Here is a 14,271-nt window from a genome sequence, read left to right on the forward strand (position 1 = left end):
TCCCCAGTCAGGTACAGTCGGGAGCGGCTGTGTTAGCAGCACTCCGGCTGTAAATATATTAACCCCCGAGATAGATTTACACCATGGGACGTGACTGAGTGCCGGACAGGTAATGTATATATTTGCTTTATTCTTCACAACCAACCTGGCTGAAGCTGAGAGCTGAGGGATGCAGCCCCCAGCTGTAAGTTTCGTCTGGTTGGTTAAGAAAATAAGGGGGACCCCACGTCGGGTTTGCATTCATTCTGCTCTCCTGCCGGCAGAGCAGGAGAGCAGAATGTCAGCCGCGGTCAGCACCAGCCGCCGGGAACAGCTCTTACAGTAGCCGCTTCTTCCCTATGGCCGTCCGTGAGCACGGAGGACTGTGTGAACAGTCCTCCGTGTGCAGCACGTGTTGCGGGCCATGTGTCCATGTTAAAACGGACATGTCTCTGTGTTTTGCACATGGACACACGGTCCATGAAAACACGCTGACATCTGCATAGACCCATTCATTTGAATTGGTCTACGTGTGTCAGTGTCTCCGGTACATGAGAAAACTGTCACTACACGTACCGGAGACACAGACGTGTGAAACCGGCCTAAGGCAACAACAGGGAACTGTTGCTATCACAGAGGACTCATCACAATTACATAGACTGATTTCTTTTTGCAAATTTCCAGAGGTACAGCTACTTCCTCAGGTGGCAGATACTGGTAAGAAAAGTGATGGTCTGATTATTTTGGTGATTCATGTAATCGAAAATTACCTGGGTTAGGTAAAATCAGCCGAATGTTTATCTCTGATGTGAGGTTTGTAAGTTGTGTTTTTTACAGCATTGAGATATTACAGTATGTGGTCCGAAAATATTCCAAGAAGAGTTTGAAGGGGAGTCAAAAATTTTGTTGCAATTGAAAGAACTGATTTGTTGCTTAACATGTGTATATGTCATTTCACAAGAACCAATGAGGTGATAGCAGTTTGATATCGTATGCTCCAAGGTGACAACAGGGATCTGTTATCAGATGGGGTTCATCTCAATCATATAAACATACAGCTGTGCTCAAAAGTTTACATACCCCAGCAGAATGTTTGCTTTCTTGCCCTTTTTTCAGAGAATATGAATGACATCACCAAAACTTTTTTCCACTCATGGTTAGTAGTTGGTTATTGTCAAACTACTGTGTTTTCTATTTTTCAAAGTTTCAAACCCGCCCAATATTTTGTTGTTATGTTGCTCCACAATGTTTCAGATATGTTTAAAATTGTCCCAGCTGGTGGAATACGTAATGTCCTGTAGTTTACATACCCACTGGCCTATGTAGCAGCTCAGCATGAAGGGGGAAATACATTTATCACTGAATCAGGGCATTGAGGGTTCTTGATATGATGTGCTAAGTCAAAAAGCTGTGGCTACTACCATTTAACCCAATTCACATGTCATGTCATTATTTATGTATGCCATGGTAAAAAAAAAAGGTGATACCTGCAGTCCAAGTGTGAAAAGGAGCTGTTACAGGTCAAAAATGGCCACTTTTTGCTATTGTTTTATTCTTGCTGCTCCCCCTGAGTATACTATTTTTTGTTATTTTAAATGTGCCATATGGTTCCAAAGATATGAGTTTTTATCCACTGCTAAGTGTTATGATCTCTACAAGGGTGTGTGGCTCATAGGGTAATAATATAGAACAGGCCAAAGACCTACTAACAGAGACTCCTATGAGCAATGCCCCTTGTAAATGCCATAAAATGTGCAGTACATAAAAAGCCCATATCTCTGGAACCATAAGGCAGATTTAAGATGTGCTAGAGCACCTTGTGTGCTAGATAATACTGGGGAACAAACAGCCCACACTCCATATTTTATTCTAAAGTTGACAGATTGTAGAGTACCAGTGATTTTAATGAATTAATACAAATGTAATATTATGCACTGCACAAACTGTTATCTTTTGTGCTATAGCATATGGTAACTTTTATACACATACTCCCAAAATCATACAAATAAAAGTAAAGGTGATTCAATATGCCATTTCCAGGCTTTATAGGATACTGATCTTCCTACCTGCCAAATTAAAAGGATTTAACCATCAAAGATTATATACTCCTGGCTATGTTCATAATGTGTTTTACCCTCACTTCAGTGGCTCTTGATGGTGCTATGTTTGAGAAACTGGAAAACGGGATTCGGGCATATATGCTAACAGGTCCATTGACTGTAATGATGTAGACTGAGTCACTGTGTGCTCTGTCAGGCATCATTTTTGGCCGTATCCATCTATTGGAGGAAAATTCCAAGATGTGGTCGACTGTATTTTGATGCCCATGTAAGAAGAACATAGCTTTACTTGATTTGTTTGCTTGTATTGTGAGTGGAGTACAAAAAGTCAGTTTAAAGGTTCTATTAACATTGTATACATTGCTATACAATCTACAGGCACTCATTCTTGCAGCCTCTCCTATGTGTTGATGATGCAAGATGGAATAGGGTACTTTGCTCCTTAATTTTGAAGGAGTGCCTGAAGTTGACAATTTTCTGTTCAAAGTTATGATGTATTGTATCTAAATTTATTGATTATGTATTACCCAAATCCCCTATTCTGTTGCATCTGCATGACAGTCCACAGACCATTTTACCCCGCATCCCATACAGGTGACAATCCAGCAGCTGTTGGCTGTACATTATAGCTGACAACTTGCTGCATCAGCCGTGATCAGTGTTGGCACCGTCCATATCTGTTCAGCCCCTTAGATCAGGGGTCTCAAACTGCATTCCTCGAGGGCTGCAAACAGGTCATGTTTTTGAGATTTCCTTAGCATTGCACAAGGTGCTGGAATCATTATCTGTGCAGGTGATTAAATTATCACCAGTGCAATACAAGAAAATCCTGAAAACATAACCTGTTTGCGGCCCTTGAGGAATACAGTTTGAGACCTCTGCCTTAGATGCTGCTGTCAATAATGACTATATCATATAAATGGTTAAAAGAGTGTGGGGGCTCCCATTTTATCCCCTTCGGCACCCTGAGCTCTTTATCTTGTGATCCTGGTGTTTGACATGGCAGTTCACAACCAAATAACGGCCTTAGGCTGTGTGCCCATGCTGCGTCTGTTAAGCGTTTCCGCCGCATTTTTCCCGCAGCAGAAAGGCTTAAAAAACGCATCCCCATGAATTCCTATGGGATTCCGCAGTTGCTGTGTCCATGCTGCGGATTTTACCGCTGCGGAATCTCAAAGCGGTAAAATCCGCAGCATGCTCATTATTTCTGCGGAATTGCGGTGATTCTGCCACCATAGAATTGCACTGAAATGCTCACTTTATGCATGTGGCTATGCCCACCATGTGTAAAGCGAGCGCTTCATGTGCGGATGGTACCCAGGGTACCATAATCCTGTTAAAAATACACTGCTCAAAAAAATAAAGGGAACACTTAAACAACAGAATATAATTTCAAGTATATCAAACAGTCCACTTAGGAAGCAACACTGTTTGACAATCAATTTCACATGCTGTTGTGCAAATGGAATAAACAACAGATGAAGATTATTGGCAATTATCAAGACACCCTCAATAAAGGATTGGTTGTGTAGATGGGGACCAAAGACCACATCTCAGTACCAATGCTTTCTGGCTGATGTTTTGGTCACTTTTGAATGTTGGTTGTGCATTCACACTCGTGGTAGCATGAGACAGACTCTACAACCCATACAAGTGGCTCAGGTAGTACAGCTCATCCAGGATGGCACATCAATGCGAGCTGTGGCAAGAAGGTTTGCTGTGTCTGTCAGCGTAGTGTCCAGAGGCTGGAGGTGTTGCCAGGAGACAGGCCAGTACACCAGGATACGTGGAGGGGGCCGCAGGAGGGCAACAACCCAGCAGCAGGACTGCTACCTCAGCCTTTGTGCAAGGAGGAACAGGAGGAGCACTGCCAGAGCCCTGCAATATGACCTCCAGTAAGCCACAAATGTGCATGTGTCTGCACAAATGGTTAGAAACCGACTCCATGAGGATGGTCTGAGTGCCTGACATCCACAGATGGGGGTTGTGCTCACAGTCCAACAGCATGCGGCCCTCCAAAGAATTGCCACCCCACACCTTTACTGACCCACTGCCAAACCCGTCATGCTGAAGGATGTTGCAGCAAATCACTCTCCACAGCATCTCCAGACTCTCTCACATCTGTCACATGTGTTCAGTGTGAACCTGCTTTCATCTGTGATAAGCACAGGGCGCCAGTGGCGAATTTGCCAATCCTGGTGTTCTGTTGCAAATGCCAAGCATCCTGCACTGACAAGCCACCTCCCTGCAGGACCAGGAAGCACCCCGCAGCCATCTTGGATTTGGGGTCTTGCAGGAAGGAGGCCCTCGGAACAACGCGATCATATCTCGTTGTTCTGGGGGTCTCAGGGAAGCACGCAGGGAGCCCCCTCCCTGTGTGATGCTTCCCTATGCCACCAGAATGCTGCGATCATGTTTGATTACAGTGTGCCGGGGTTTAATGTGCCGGGAGCGGTCTGTGACTGCTAATGGAACATAGTGCCGGGTGTCAGCTGTGATAATCAGCTGACACCCGGCTGCGATCAGCCGCGCTCCTCCCCGTGAGCGCGGCTGATCGCGTATGATGTACTATCCCGTCCATGGGCATTCAGGCCCAGGGCACCTAAAAGGGATAGTATGTCATATGTCAGAAAGGGGTTAATGAATGGTGCACCATCTGGTCAATGCTGTAAAAACTTGTATACTGCTTTTGTAGAGGCAAATGATGACACTAATGAATCTTTTGGGGTTGGAAAAATTCAGATCTCTGATACTGTCATATTATTTCTAGAGTATTCTATATCCCTTCATTTTCCCTCTCCCTCCCTTTCTTTTTGCTTTCTTCTTCTCCTCAAGGAGGATGTGCTGTCATATAGCTAAATAACCAATCAAAATAAAAATAATATGCAATTTAATTATTTAAAAATCATACAATGTGATTTTCTGTTTTATTTTTAGATTCTGTCTCTCACAGTTGAAGTGTAGCTACGATAAAAATTACAGACCTCTCTATTTTTTGTGGAAAACTTTCAAAATTGGCAGTGTATCAAATACTTATTTTCCCCACTGTATATTTTTTTACCAGTTTTCCACATTTTTTACCAGTTTTATCTGTAATTGTTAGTTCACACTAAGCTAGTGAGAGAAGACTAGCTGTCATGATGTCTCCCATAGACAATACACAAGACATGAGGTATTCATGGTCTTCATACAGTAAATAACATGCTGTACATACAAATTGTATTTTCCAAGTCAAAGATGTCCAAAAACTTAAGAAATAGCATATAATATCAATCTTATTATCCAGACATAATGAAGTGTAAAAATACCTGAATCCAAATACTACAATTACGGCCATACAAATCAAGCTGAATGTAGCACTAATGGTCCAACCCAAATAGACACACCATGCAGGTAAAACTTTGCTTCCATGGAGGACAGAATTTTCAAACAAGCTGTGATCTAAAAAAACAAACACAAAATAGCTTTATTTTAGCCATTCAAGGGAGGAATAATAAACTTTTGAAAGATCTGTCCAACAAATTTATTTCCAGTGCTTTTAAGAACTTTTTGATCAACTAGTACTATTTCTCATAGATAACAGGTCACCTGAGGATCTTTACCTATAGTTGCAAGATTAATATCATCAGATTATTAATGATAATGTATTAATTATATTTTTTAATCCACCCTAAATACTTATTTATTATTGACCTCAATATTCTAAAACTCTCACAGTCATTGTAGCAAATTATTTACAATAATTCTATTTATTTGTAGATTATGTGGGGTTCAGTATCACAATTTTATCATCAGGGTATATAGACATATATTACAGAAATATAATTTCAGCTGTTACAGGCTCCAATGGTGGCTGGAGATAAACAATGCATAGCGCTGCACTGCACAGCTTCATTCACTGTATAGCAGACACTGCTGGGTCCTGCAGAACAACTCTTATTCAGTGTGCAGTGCAACTCCATTCAATGTTTACACTGTGGCTGCCACAGGAGCCTGTAATAACTGATCATGAGGGTGCTGGGGTCTTAAACCTCAACTATAGACATTCCTATTCAATATCCTATACACATAATTTTTATGATACTTTTCAGCTGCAAATATCTTTAGGATAGGTCATTAATATCAGATCAGTGGGGTAATGGCATCTGGCATCCCCACTGAACAGCTGATCCTGGTGCCATTGGTGGATGGATGTTAGCAGTTGTAGAGCTGAACAGTACAGCCCTTCAAATGAATAGGCGTGGAACTACTGTATAGTAACCAGCTACAGCCACTGCACAATTGACGGAGATCTATTTTACAGGACCTCAACTTCTAACGCCTGGCTGCCACAGCCACCGAGAATAGCTGATCTGAGGGGTTGACGGTGCCAGAATTAATATAAAAAAGTAGTTGAACGATGCTTTAACCCCTTCACCCCCCAAGCCAGTTTTCACCTTCATGAATAGCGCAAATTTTACAACTTTGACCAGTGTCACTATATATAGTAATAACCCTGGAACACTGCAATGGATCTCACTGATTCTGGGATTGTTTTTTCGTGACATATTGTAGGTCGAGTTAGTGGTAAAAACTGTTTGATACGACTTGCGCATATTTGGGAAAAAAATTGAAGATGGTGTTTTCAGAGATACCATTTTTACATTCATAGTTTTGATTGCGGTTTATTCCACTTTTTGTTTTGCTGTATTATGAAAAAGCACCGTTTTTGCCTAGGTTTTTAGTTTTTTATTTTTACGGTGTTCAGTGAAGGGGTTAACTAGTGGGACAGTTTTATAGCTCAGGTCGTTTCGGACACACTGATACAAAATATGTGCAGTTTTTTTCATTAAAGTACTTATTTATGGGTACAAAATATATATATATACATATACTGTATATATACTGTATAGATATATATGCAGTATATTTACAGTACATATATATATAGATTTTTTCAATTTTTTTTAAACTTTTTTTACTTTCTTACTTAGTTCCTCTAAGGTACTTTCATTTTTGGCAGTCTGATTGCTTTATAAAGCATTGCAATACACTAGCTTGCTAGCACTGGTAACCCAGATGTCGTCATGATGGCATTGGGTCAACATGGCAATGATTGGTCCCTCGCAATGACATTGCAGTGGCGCTGATTGGAGAGGAGAGGGAGCCACCTCACTCTCCCTGCCTTCTAAATGCTGTGATCGATAGCAGTCGCAACATTTAGGGGGCTAAACTGCTGGGAGAGGTGCGTGCACCACTCCTGGCAGAGAGTGTCCGGTGTCAGCTGTCATGTCAGTGTAGGAGTAGCGGAGGTGATGTTCTACACCTTGACACTTCACATGGTTAAATGTATTTTATATTGATGTATGTTATTTGAGAGTAAAACCCTCTGCGGCTGCAGTCTAGCCTAGATAGGGTTAACTGTAAAGGCCGGGCCAGATTAGGCAGTGCTAGAATTAGTACCAAGTTCAGGAAGTGTCAAGGACAGTTAGAGAGAGAGTGATGAAGTGACAGCATCTGTCATAGGCAATAGGCTGCTAGGGACAGTGTGGGCCTGCTACTTGGGACAGTGGATTGCCAAAGAACCCTTCTGTGCAAGTCAATCTGTCAGCCTGGGAACCTCAAGATGGAAGTTGAGGCCTTTGGGCACACTAAGCCTGAGGAGCTGTAAGGAACATTTGGCGTAGTCAGCAAGATGCGAGTTCCCCGCATGAAGAAAGGGGCTCGGGCACCTTACATCAGCTGAACACCCGGTGGCAATCACGCACACACAGCTCCTGTGCGCACAAAATGGCCTGCACATATCCATACGTACAAAGTAGGTAAGTACTCCACAACCTGGACGTATGGCTATGTCTAAGGTCGTGAAGGGGTTAAAGCAGTTCTTCTCATTATCTCTGATGAAATACTTTAGCACAACGATATGGTGTTTCCTGCCAATGCCTTCTATTTGATGGACACATTATATTGGACTAACTGATCATCTGATTTATATTTTTCCTGTTCTCTTAGTCAGCACTCTTGTGCCTAGGTTTGGTCCTTTATTATTTACTAGCTGAAGAGCCCGGCGCTGCCCGGGCATAGTAACTAACTGTGGTTAGTTATAGAAAATTATAATTATTCTCCATCCCATAGTCCCGTGCCCATATACCCATCACACATATCCACGATGCCATAGGCCCGTGCCCATATACCCATCATACATGTCCTCCATCCCAAAGTCGAGTGCCCATATACCCATCACACATCCTCCATCCCATAGTCCCATGCCCATATACCCATCATACATATTCTCCATCCCATAGTCCCATGCCCATATACCCATCATACATATTCTCCATCCCATAGTCCCATGCCCATATACCCATCATACATATTCGTCATCCCATAGTCGAGTGCCCATATACCCATCACACATCCTTCATCTCATAGTCCCGTGCCCATATACCCATCATACATATCCTCCATCCCATAGTCGAGTGCCCATATACCCATCATACATATCCGCCATCTCATAGTCCCGTGCCCATATACCCGTCATACATATCCTCCATCCTATAGTCCAGTGCCCGTATACCCATCACACATCCTCCATCCCATAATCCCATGCCCATATACATATCCACCATCCCATAGTCCCGTGCCCATATACCCGTCAAACATATCCTCTATTCCATAGTCCAGTGCCCATATACCCATCACACATCTTCCATCCCATAGTCCCGTATCCATGTACATATCCGCCATCCCATAGTCCCGCGCCCATATACCCGTCATACATATCCTCCATCCCATAGTCCAGTGCCCATATACCCATCACACATCCTCCATCCCATAGTACCGTGCCCATATACATATCCTCCATCCCATAGTGCCGTTCCCATATACCCATCATACATATCCTCCATCCCATAGTCTGGTGCCCATATACTCATCACACATCCTCCATCCCATAGTCCCGTGCCCATATACCCATCATACATATCCTCCATCCCATAGTCCGGTGCCCATATACTCATCACACATCCTCCATCTCATAGTCAACCATTATGATATCATAATGAGCGGCGGCGGGGCTTGCAACCTTTGATGACATCAGCGTCGCCATGGCAACCATTGTGACATCATAATGAGGGGCGGGGCTTGGCGCGCATACACTGCTTCCCCAGTATGCAAATAGGGGCATTGTGACATCACAATGAGGGGCGGGGCTTGACACGCACACACTATTGCCCCCAGCATGTAGATAGGGGCAAAATTGTTTGGTGAATTGGAACGCGCGGGGTTTAAATTTCACCTCACAACATAGCTTAGGACGCTCTCGGGGTCCAGACGTGTGACTGTGCCAAATTTTGTGGCTGTAGCTGCGACGGTGCGGATGCCTATCCCGGACATACAAACAAACATACACACACACACATACACACATACACACTTTGAGCTTTATATATTAGATGATTCTCAATATTAAAGTTAAGGATTAGCTGTATTTTTTATCTCAATAGTATTTCACATTCTAGCTGAAATTTATACTTTAGAAATTAACCTAGTAAGCTCCTTAGTCTGCCATCTTAGATGGGGGTTCTGCTGATACTAACTTATGTTTGTGTTATACTTATAATTAATTTTAATCTGTTTTGTCATGATTTGACTTTATAGCTAATAAAGTATTGATTTATATTTCTAACATTAGTCCTTTTTTTGCATATATAGATTTTTTTTACAAGAAATCATCAATGCCTTGTGATCATACAACCCCTTTACCTTTTTAAAATTATTAAATAAAATAAAGTTGAGTACCGTGCATTTTTTTCCACCTAAAAACTACGATATAAGAAGTCAATACGTGCTTAAGTCACAGAGCGTTCATGATTTTGAAGTGTTAACAGGGCCATACTTTTTATAATATCTAAATTCCTTGACCAAGGCTTATTGGTGCCTCTCCTTGCACCCAGCAAAAACATTTTTAACTGTGGAAGCAAAGATTGCACCACTTGGCATTAAAGCTGCATCTAGTTTTGTACCTGGTGAATATTGTGAACAAGAGCTATTTTCACAATCCTTGCATTCTGTTTGACCATTTTTACCAACATTATTTGAACTACAATCTTCAAATCCACTTGAGCTTTGAGAAGAAACTGATGGGTATTGACTTTTGTACTCCCTGCTGCCATTTCCAAAGTGAATGCTTGAAGTAGAAAAATCTCTCTGTATACAGAAAAACAGTATGTGAGATTTAAGATCATGTGAATACTAGGAGAGCGTCAGTCAATAAATACAGTACTGTAAAAGGTGTAGCTGCAAAGTACAAATAAACAACATATCAATGAAATGAAGATTGCAGTGCTTATCATAAATGAACACACTCCCATCGAGAAGTATATTTTTAATCAATAACTCACTGAACTGAATAACAGTTTCCATAATATTGGCAAGATTGAATTTCATAGAACATTTTTGAACACATAACATGAAAGTAAGGTTAGGAATATAACTTTCACTACAAAAATAATTTTACTCAAATTAGTTAATGCAACAATGAAAAACAACTACATCAAGTATTCTGTATGACCTCCATGATTTTTAAGGACAGCACCAATCTTGAAGCATGACCTCTTTTAGAGCCTAGATGCTGGATGGGGATTGATGTTTAACTTGTCTCTTCAGAATTCCTCAAAGGTGTTTGGTTCTGTTCAGATCAGGAAACATACTTGGTCACTGAATCACCTTTTACCCTGTTCCTCTGTAAAGGGGTTGCTATATAAGTGTAATATAGGGAGATTAGATGCTAGATAAGATAGCAATAGTTAGTTGGTTTTAGCCAGGATAGAAACAGTTAAGTAGCTGTAACAATGGGATTATTGGTGGGAGGAGTTGCCCAGAGGGGACAGGTTCATTCTAGAAAAGTTAGTCAGAGTGTAGTAAGAGTTGATACGGAGCAGAACTAGAGTGGAGTGGCAGCAATAGCTTGGAGCAAGCAGAACGAGACAGTCAGTGTGCTTATCTGGAGAAAAGGAAAGCAGGAAGCTGAACTTCTGGGGAGCACTCTCAGGGAGAGACCAGGAAGTGAACCTTGGGGCAGCGTCTGGGGACACCGTCTGGAATTGACTGGGACCTACGGTCCAGTTTGGGACTGCAAGCAGCAGTCTGATGCCTTGCCAGGATGGGCAATATAGATGGGGAGCGTCCAGTAACGGCCAACGGGAGGATTCTGCGGGCCTTGGGTTCAGAGAAGGTGCAGGACGGGAGTGTCAGGATCAGATCAGGAATTGTGCAGAAGATGGAATGATAAAGCTTTATGGTAACGGATGGACTGTAACTGTGCTGCAAGAATTTGCTCCTAATAAAACCTCTCTCTCAAAGAACGAAGAGTCAGAGGAAGTTTGTATGAGTTCACATCCCACAGGGACACTGTATCCTGTTCAGGCTCTGGTCCAGCAGGTGGGTGAAGGATCAAACACATGCCAGTCCAACACCAGCAAAATCTCTACTATTGTAGTTTCAGGGTGCCCGGGTGCTCAAGAGTTAAAGCCTCTCATCACAGCTGGCACCAGGGCCCCCGTTACACCTCTTTGGAAAAGCAACATTTGCCTTAGATGTGTTTTTTACATCATTGTCATGTTAGAAATGAGCACATCTACAAAGAGCAGTGATGACATCTTCACTTTCGATGTAGAATAATACATATGTGAATTCATGATATCATTAATGAAATGTAGCTACCCAACATCAGCAGCACTCATGCAGCCCCACGTATTGACACTGCCACCATCACTGTGGGCACCATGCATTTTTTTTGTACTCCTCACCTTTGCAACACCATACAGTCTTGAAGCCATCAGTTCCTAAAACATTTATCTTGGTATAATCACTCCAGAGTATAGAGTCCCATTAGTATCATATTTTTCAGCATAGTTCCTGGCAAAATGTAGGTAGCCTTTTTTGTAAATGGGTTTTAGGAGAGGATTCCTTGATAGACAACACCCATGCATGCCATACCTCTGCAATGTACACAGCATTGTGTTATGGGAAACACTCATCCTAGTTTGGTTTGCTATTTCTTTACCTAACGGGTTGAATGTGAAATGTCAATTTTCTTCAACCCTTCTCATCAGAAGATGCTTTTGTTTAAGTGTTAACCTCTCTGTGAGATAGGTGCATTTCCATCTTTGCTAAATGTTTGCCTAACTTTGCTACAGTATTCTAGTCAAGTGAAGCTTTGCTGATCTTCTTCTAGCCTTCACCAACCTATCTTTTGTAAAGAAATCATTTTCTTTCTCAGGTATTGTGACATTTCTCTTCCATGTGGTGCTATTGCTGGCAGCATGTAATGGCATGGGCTTTCTTTGGTAAGCAACATCCTTCTATAGTCACCTGTCTGCTGGACAGGGCCAGTGTCAGCACTTGGTGCACCCAGGCAAGTGCCAGGGCCCTGAGCAGGCGAAAGAGCCCACTCACTATCAAAGACTTGGGTGCACTATGGGGGCCCAATGCCAAGACCACGGTACTTGCAATACTTACCTCTCCCTGTTTCACCACTGCAGCGTCTTCTGCGTCTTCTGACTATGTGACGTTTCAGGTGAGAGGGCGTGATGACGTGACTAGTGTGCGCCCTCTGCCTGAACAGTCACAGTGCAGAGAACCGGAAGACGTCACCACTGAGGAGTCTGGAGCAGAGCAGCGAGGAGCAGTTAGTATTTCTTTTTTTATGTTTGAAGCATTATATGGGGCCCATTGTATATGGAGCATTATATGTGGACCATTATATATGGAGCACTATATGGGGTCCATCATATACTAGAGCATCATATGAGGCCCATTATATATGGAGCATTATATGGGACCCATTATATTCTAGAGCATCACATGGAGCCCATTATATATGGAACATTATATGAGGCCCATCATATTCTGGAGCATCATATGGAGCCCATTATATTTGGAGCATCATATTGGGCCCATTATATATGAAGCATCATATGGGGCCCATTCTGTTTGGAGCAATATATGGGGCCTATCATATACTGGAGTATTATATGGGGACCACCATATAATGTATGCAACATTATATGGGGCCTATTCTGTATGGAGCATTATTTGGAGCCATTCTGTATGGAGCAATATATGGGGCCCATCATATACTGGAGTATTATATGGGGCCCATCATACACTGTATGGAGCATATATGGGGCCTATTCTGTGTGGAGTATTATATGGGGTCAATTCTGTATAAAGCAATTTATGGGGCCCATCACACACTGTATGGAGCATTATATGGAGATAATTGTGTATGGAGCAATGTATGGGGCTCATTATACTGTATGGAGCATTATATGGGGCATATTTTGTATGGAGCATTATATGGGCCCATTTTGTTTGGAACAATATATGGGATCCATCATATACTGTATGGAGCATTATATGGGGCTCATTAAACTGAAGCATTATATTGGGTTCATTATACGCTATGAAGCAATATATGGGGCTCATTGTACTGTATGGGGCCCATCATATACAGTATGGAGCATTATATGGGGCTCATTATTCTATATGGAGCATTATATGGGGCTCATTATACTGTATGGAGTAATATATGTGGCTCATTATTCTGTATGGAGCAATATACAGGTGCTTCTCACAAAATTAGAATATCATCAAAAAAGTTAATTTAGTTCAGTTCTTCAATACAAAAAGTGAAACTCATACAGTATATTATATGGAGTCATTACAAACAGAGTGATCTATTTCAGTGTTTATTTCTGTCAATATTGATGATTATGGCTTACAGTCAATGAAAACCCCAAAGTCATAATCTCAGTAAATTAGAATACTTTATAACACCAGCTTGAAAAATGAACTTAAAATCCAAAATGTTGGCCTACTGATTTAAATATATGTTCAGTAAATGCACTCAATAATTGGTCGCGGCTCCTTTTGCATCAATTACTGCATCTATGCGGTTGATTTCCAAATGAAATGCAAAATTTACTTTCATCTGAAAACAACACCTTGGACCACTGAGCAACAGTCCAGTTCTTTTTTTCCTTGGCCCAGGTAAGACGCTTCCGGCGTTGTCTATTGGTCATGAGTGGCTTGACACAACGAATGCGAAACTTGTAGCCCATGTCTTGGATACATCTGTGTGTGGTGGCTCTTGAAGCAATGACACTAGCAGCAGTCCACTCCTTGTGAATCTCCCCCAAATTTTTGAATGGCCTTTTTTTAATAATCCTTTCAAGGCTGCGGTTATCCC

The 14,271-nt window shown here is 41.9% G+C and overlaps 1 protein-coding gene across 1 annotated transcript in view; it reads right to left on the reverse strand.

Annotated features, from left to right (window-relative positions):
* Window positions 1–14,271, reverse strand: part of PKD1L1 (polycystin 1 like 1, transient receptor potential channel interacting) — a 901,078-nt gene that overhangs the window by 316,070 nt on the left and 570,737 nt on the right. Inside the window, exons 48-49 of the mRNA XM_073549827.1 lie at window positions 10,043–10,226; window positions 5,348–5,480 (exon numbers count right to left, since the gene is read on the reverse strand). Coding sequence (XP_073405928.1) covers window positions 5,348–5,480; window positions 10,043–10,226 — 317 coding nt within the window. The remainder of the gene's footprint in view (window positions 1–5,347; window positions 5,481–10,042; window positions 10,227–14,271) is intronic.

This window comes from Dendrobates tinctorius, unplaced genomic scaffold (assembly GCF_039654945.1).
Source record: "Dendrobates tinctorius isolate UK_male_01 unplaced genomic scaffold, ASM3965494v1 ptg000162l, whole genome shotgun sequence".
Lineage (NCBI taxonomy): Eukaryota > Metazoa > Chordata > Amphibia > Anura > Dendrobatidae > Dendrobates > Dendrobates tinctorius.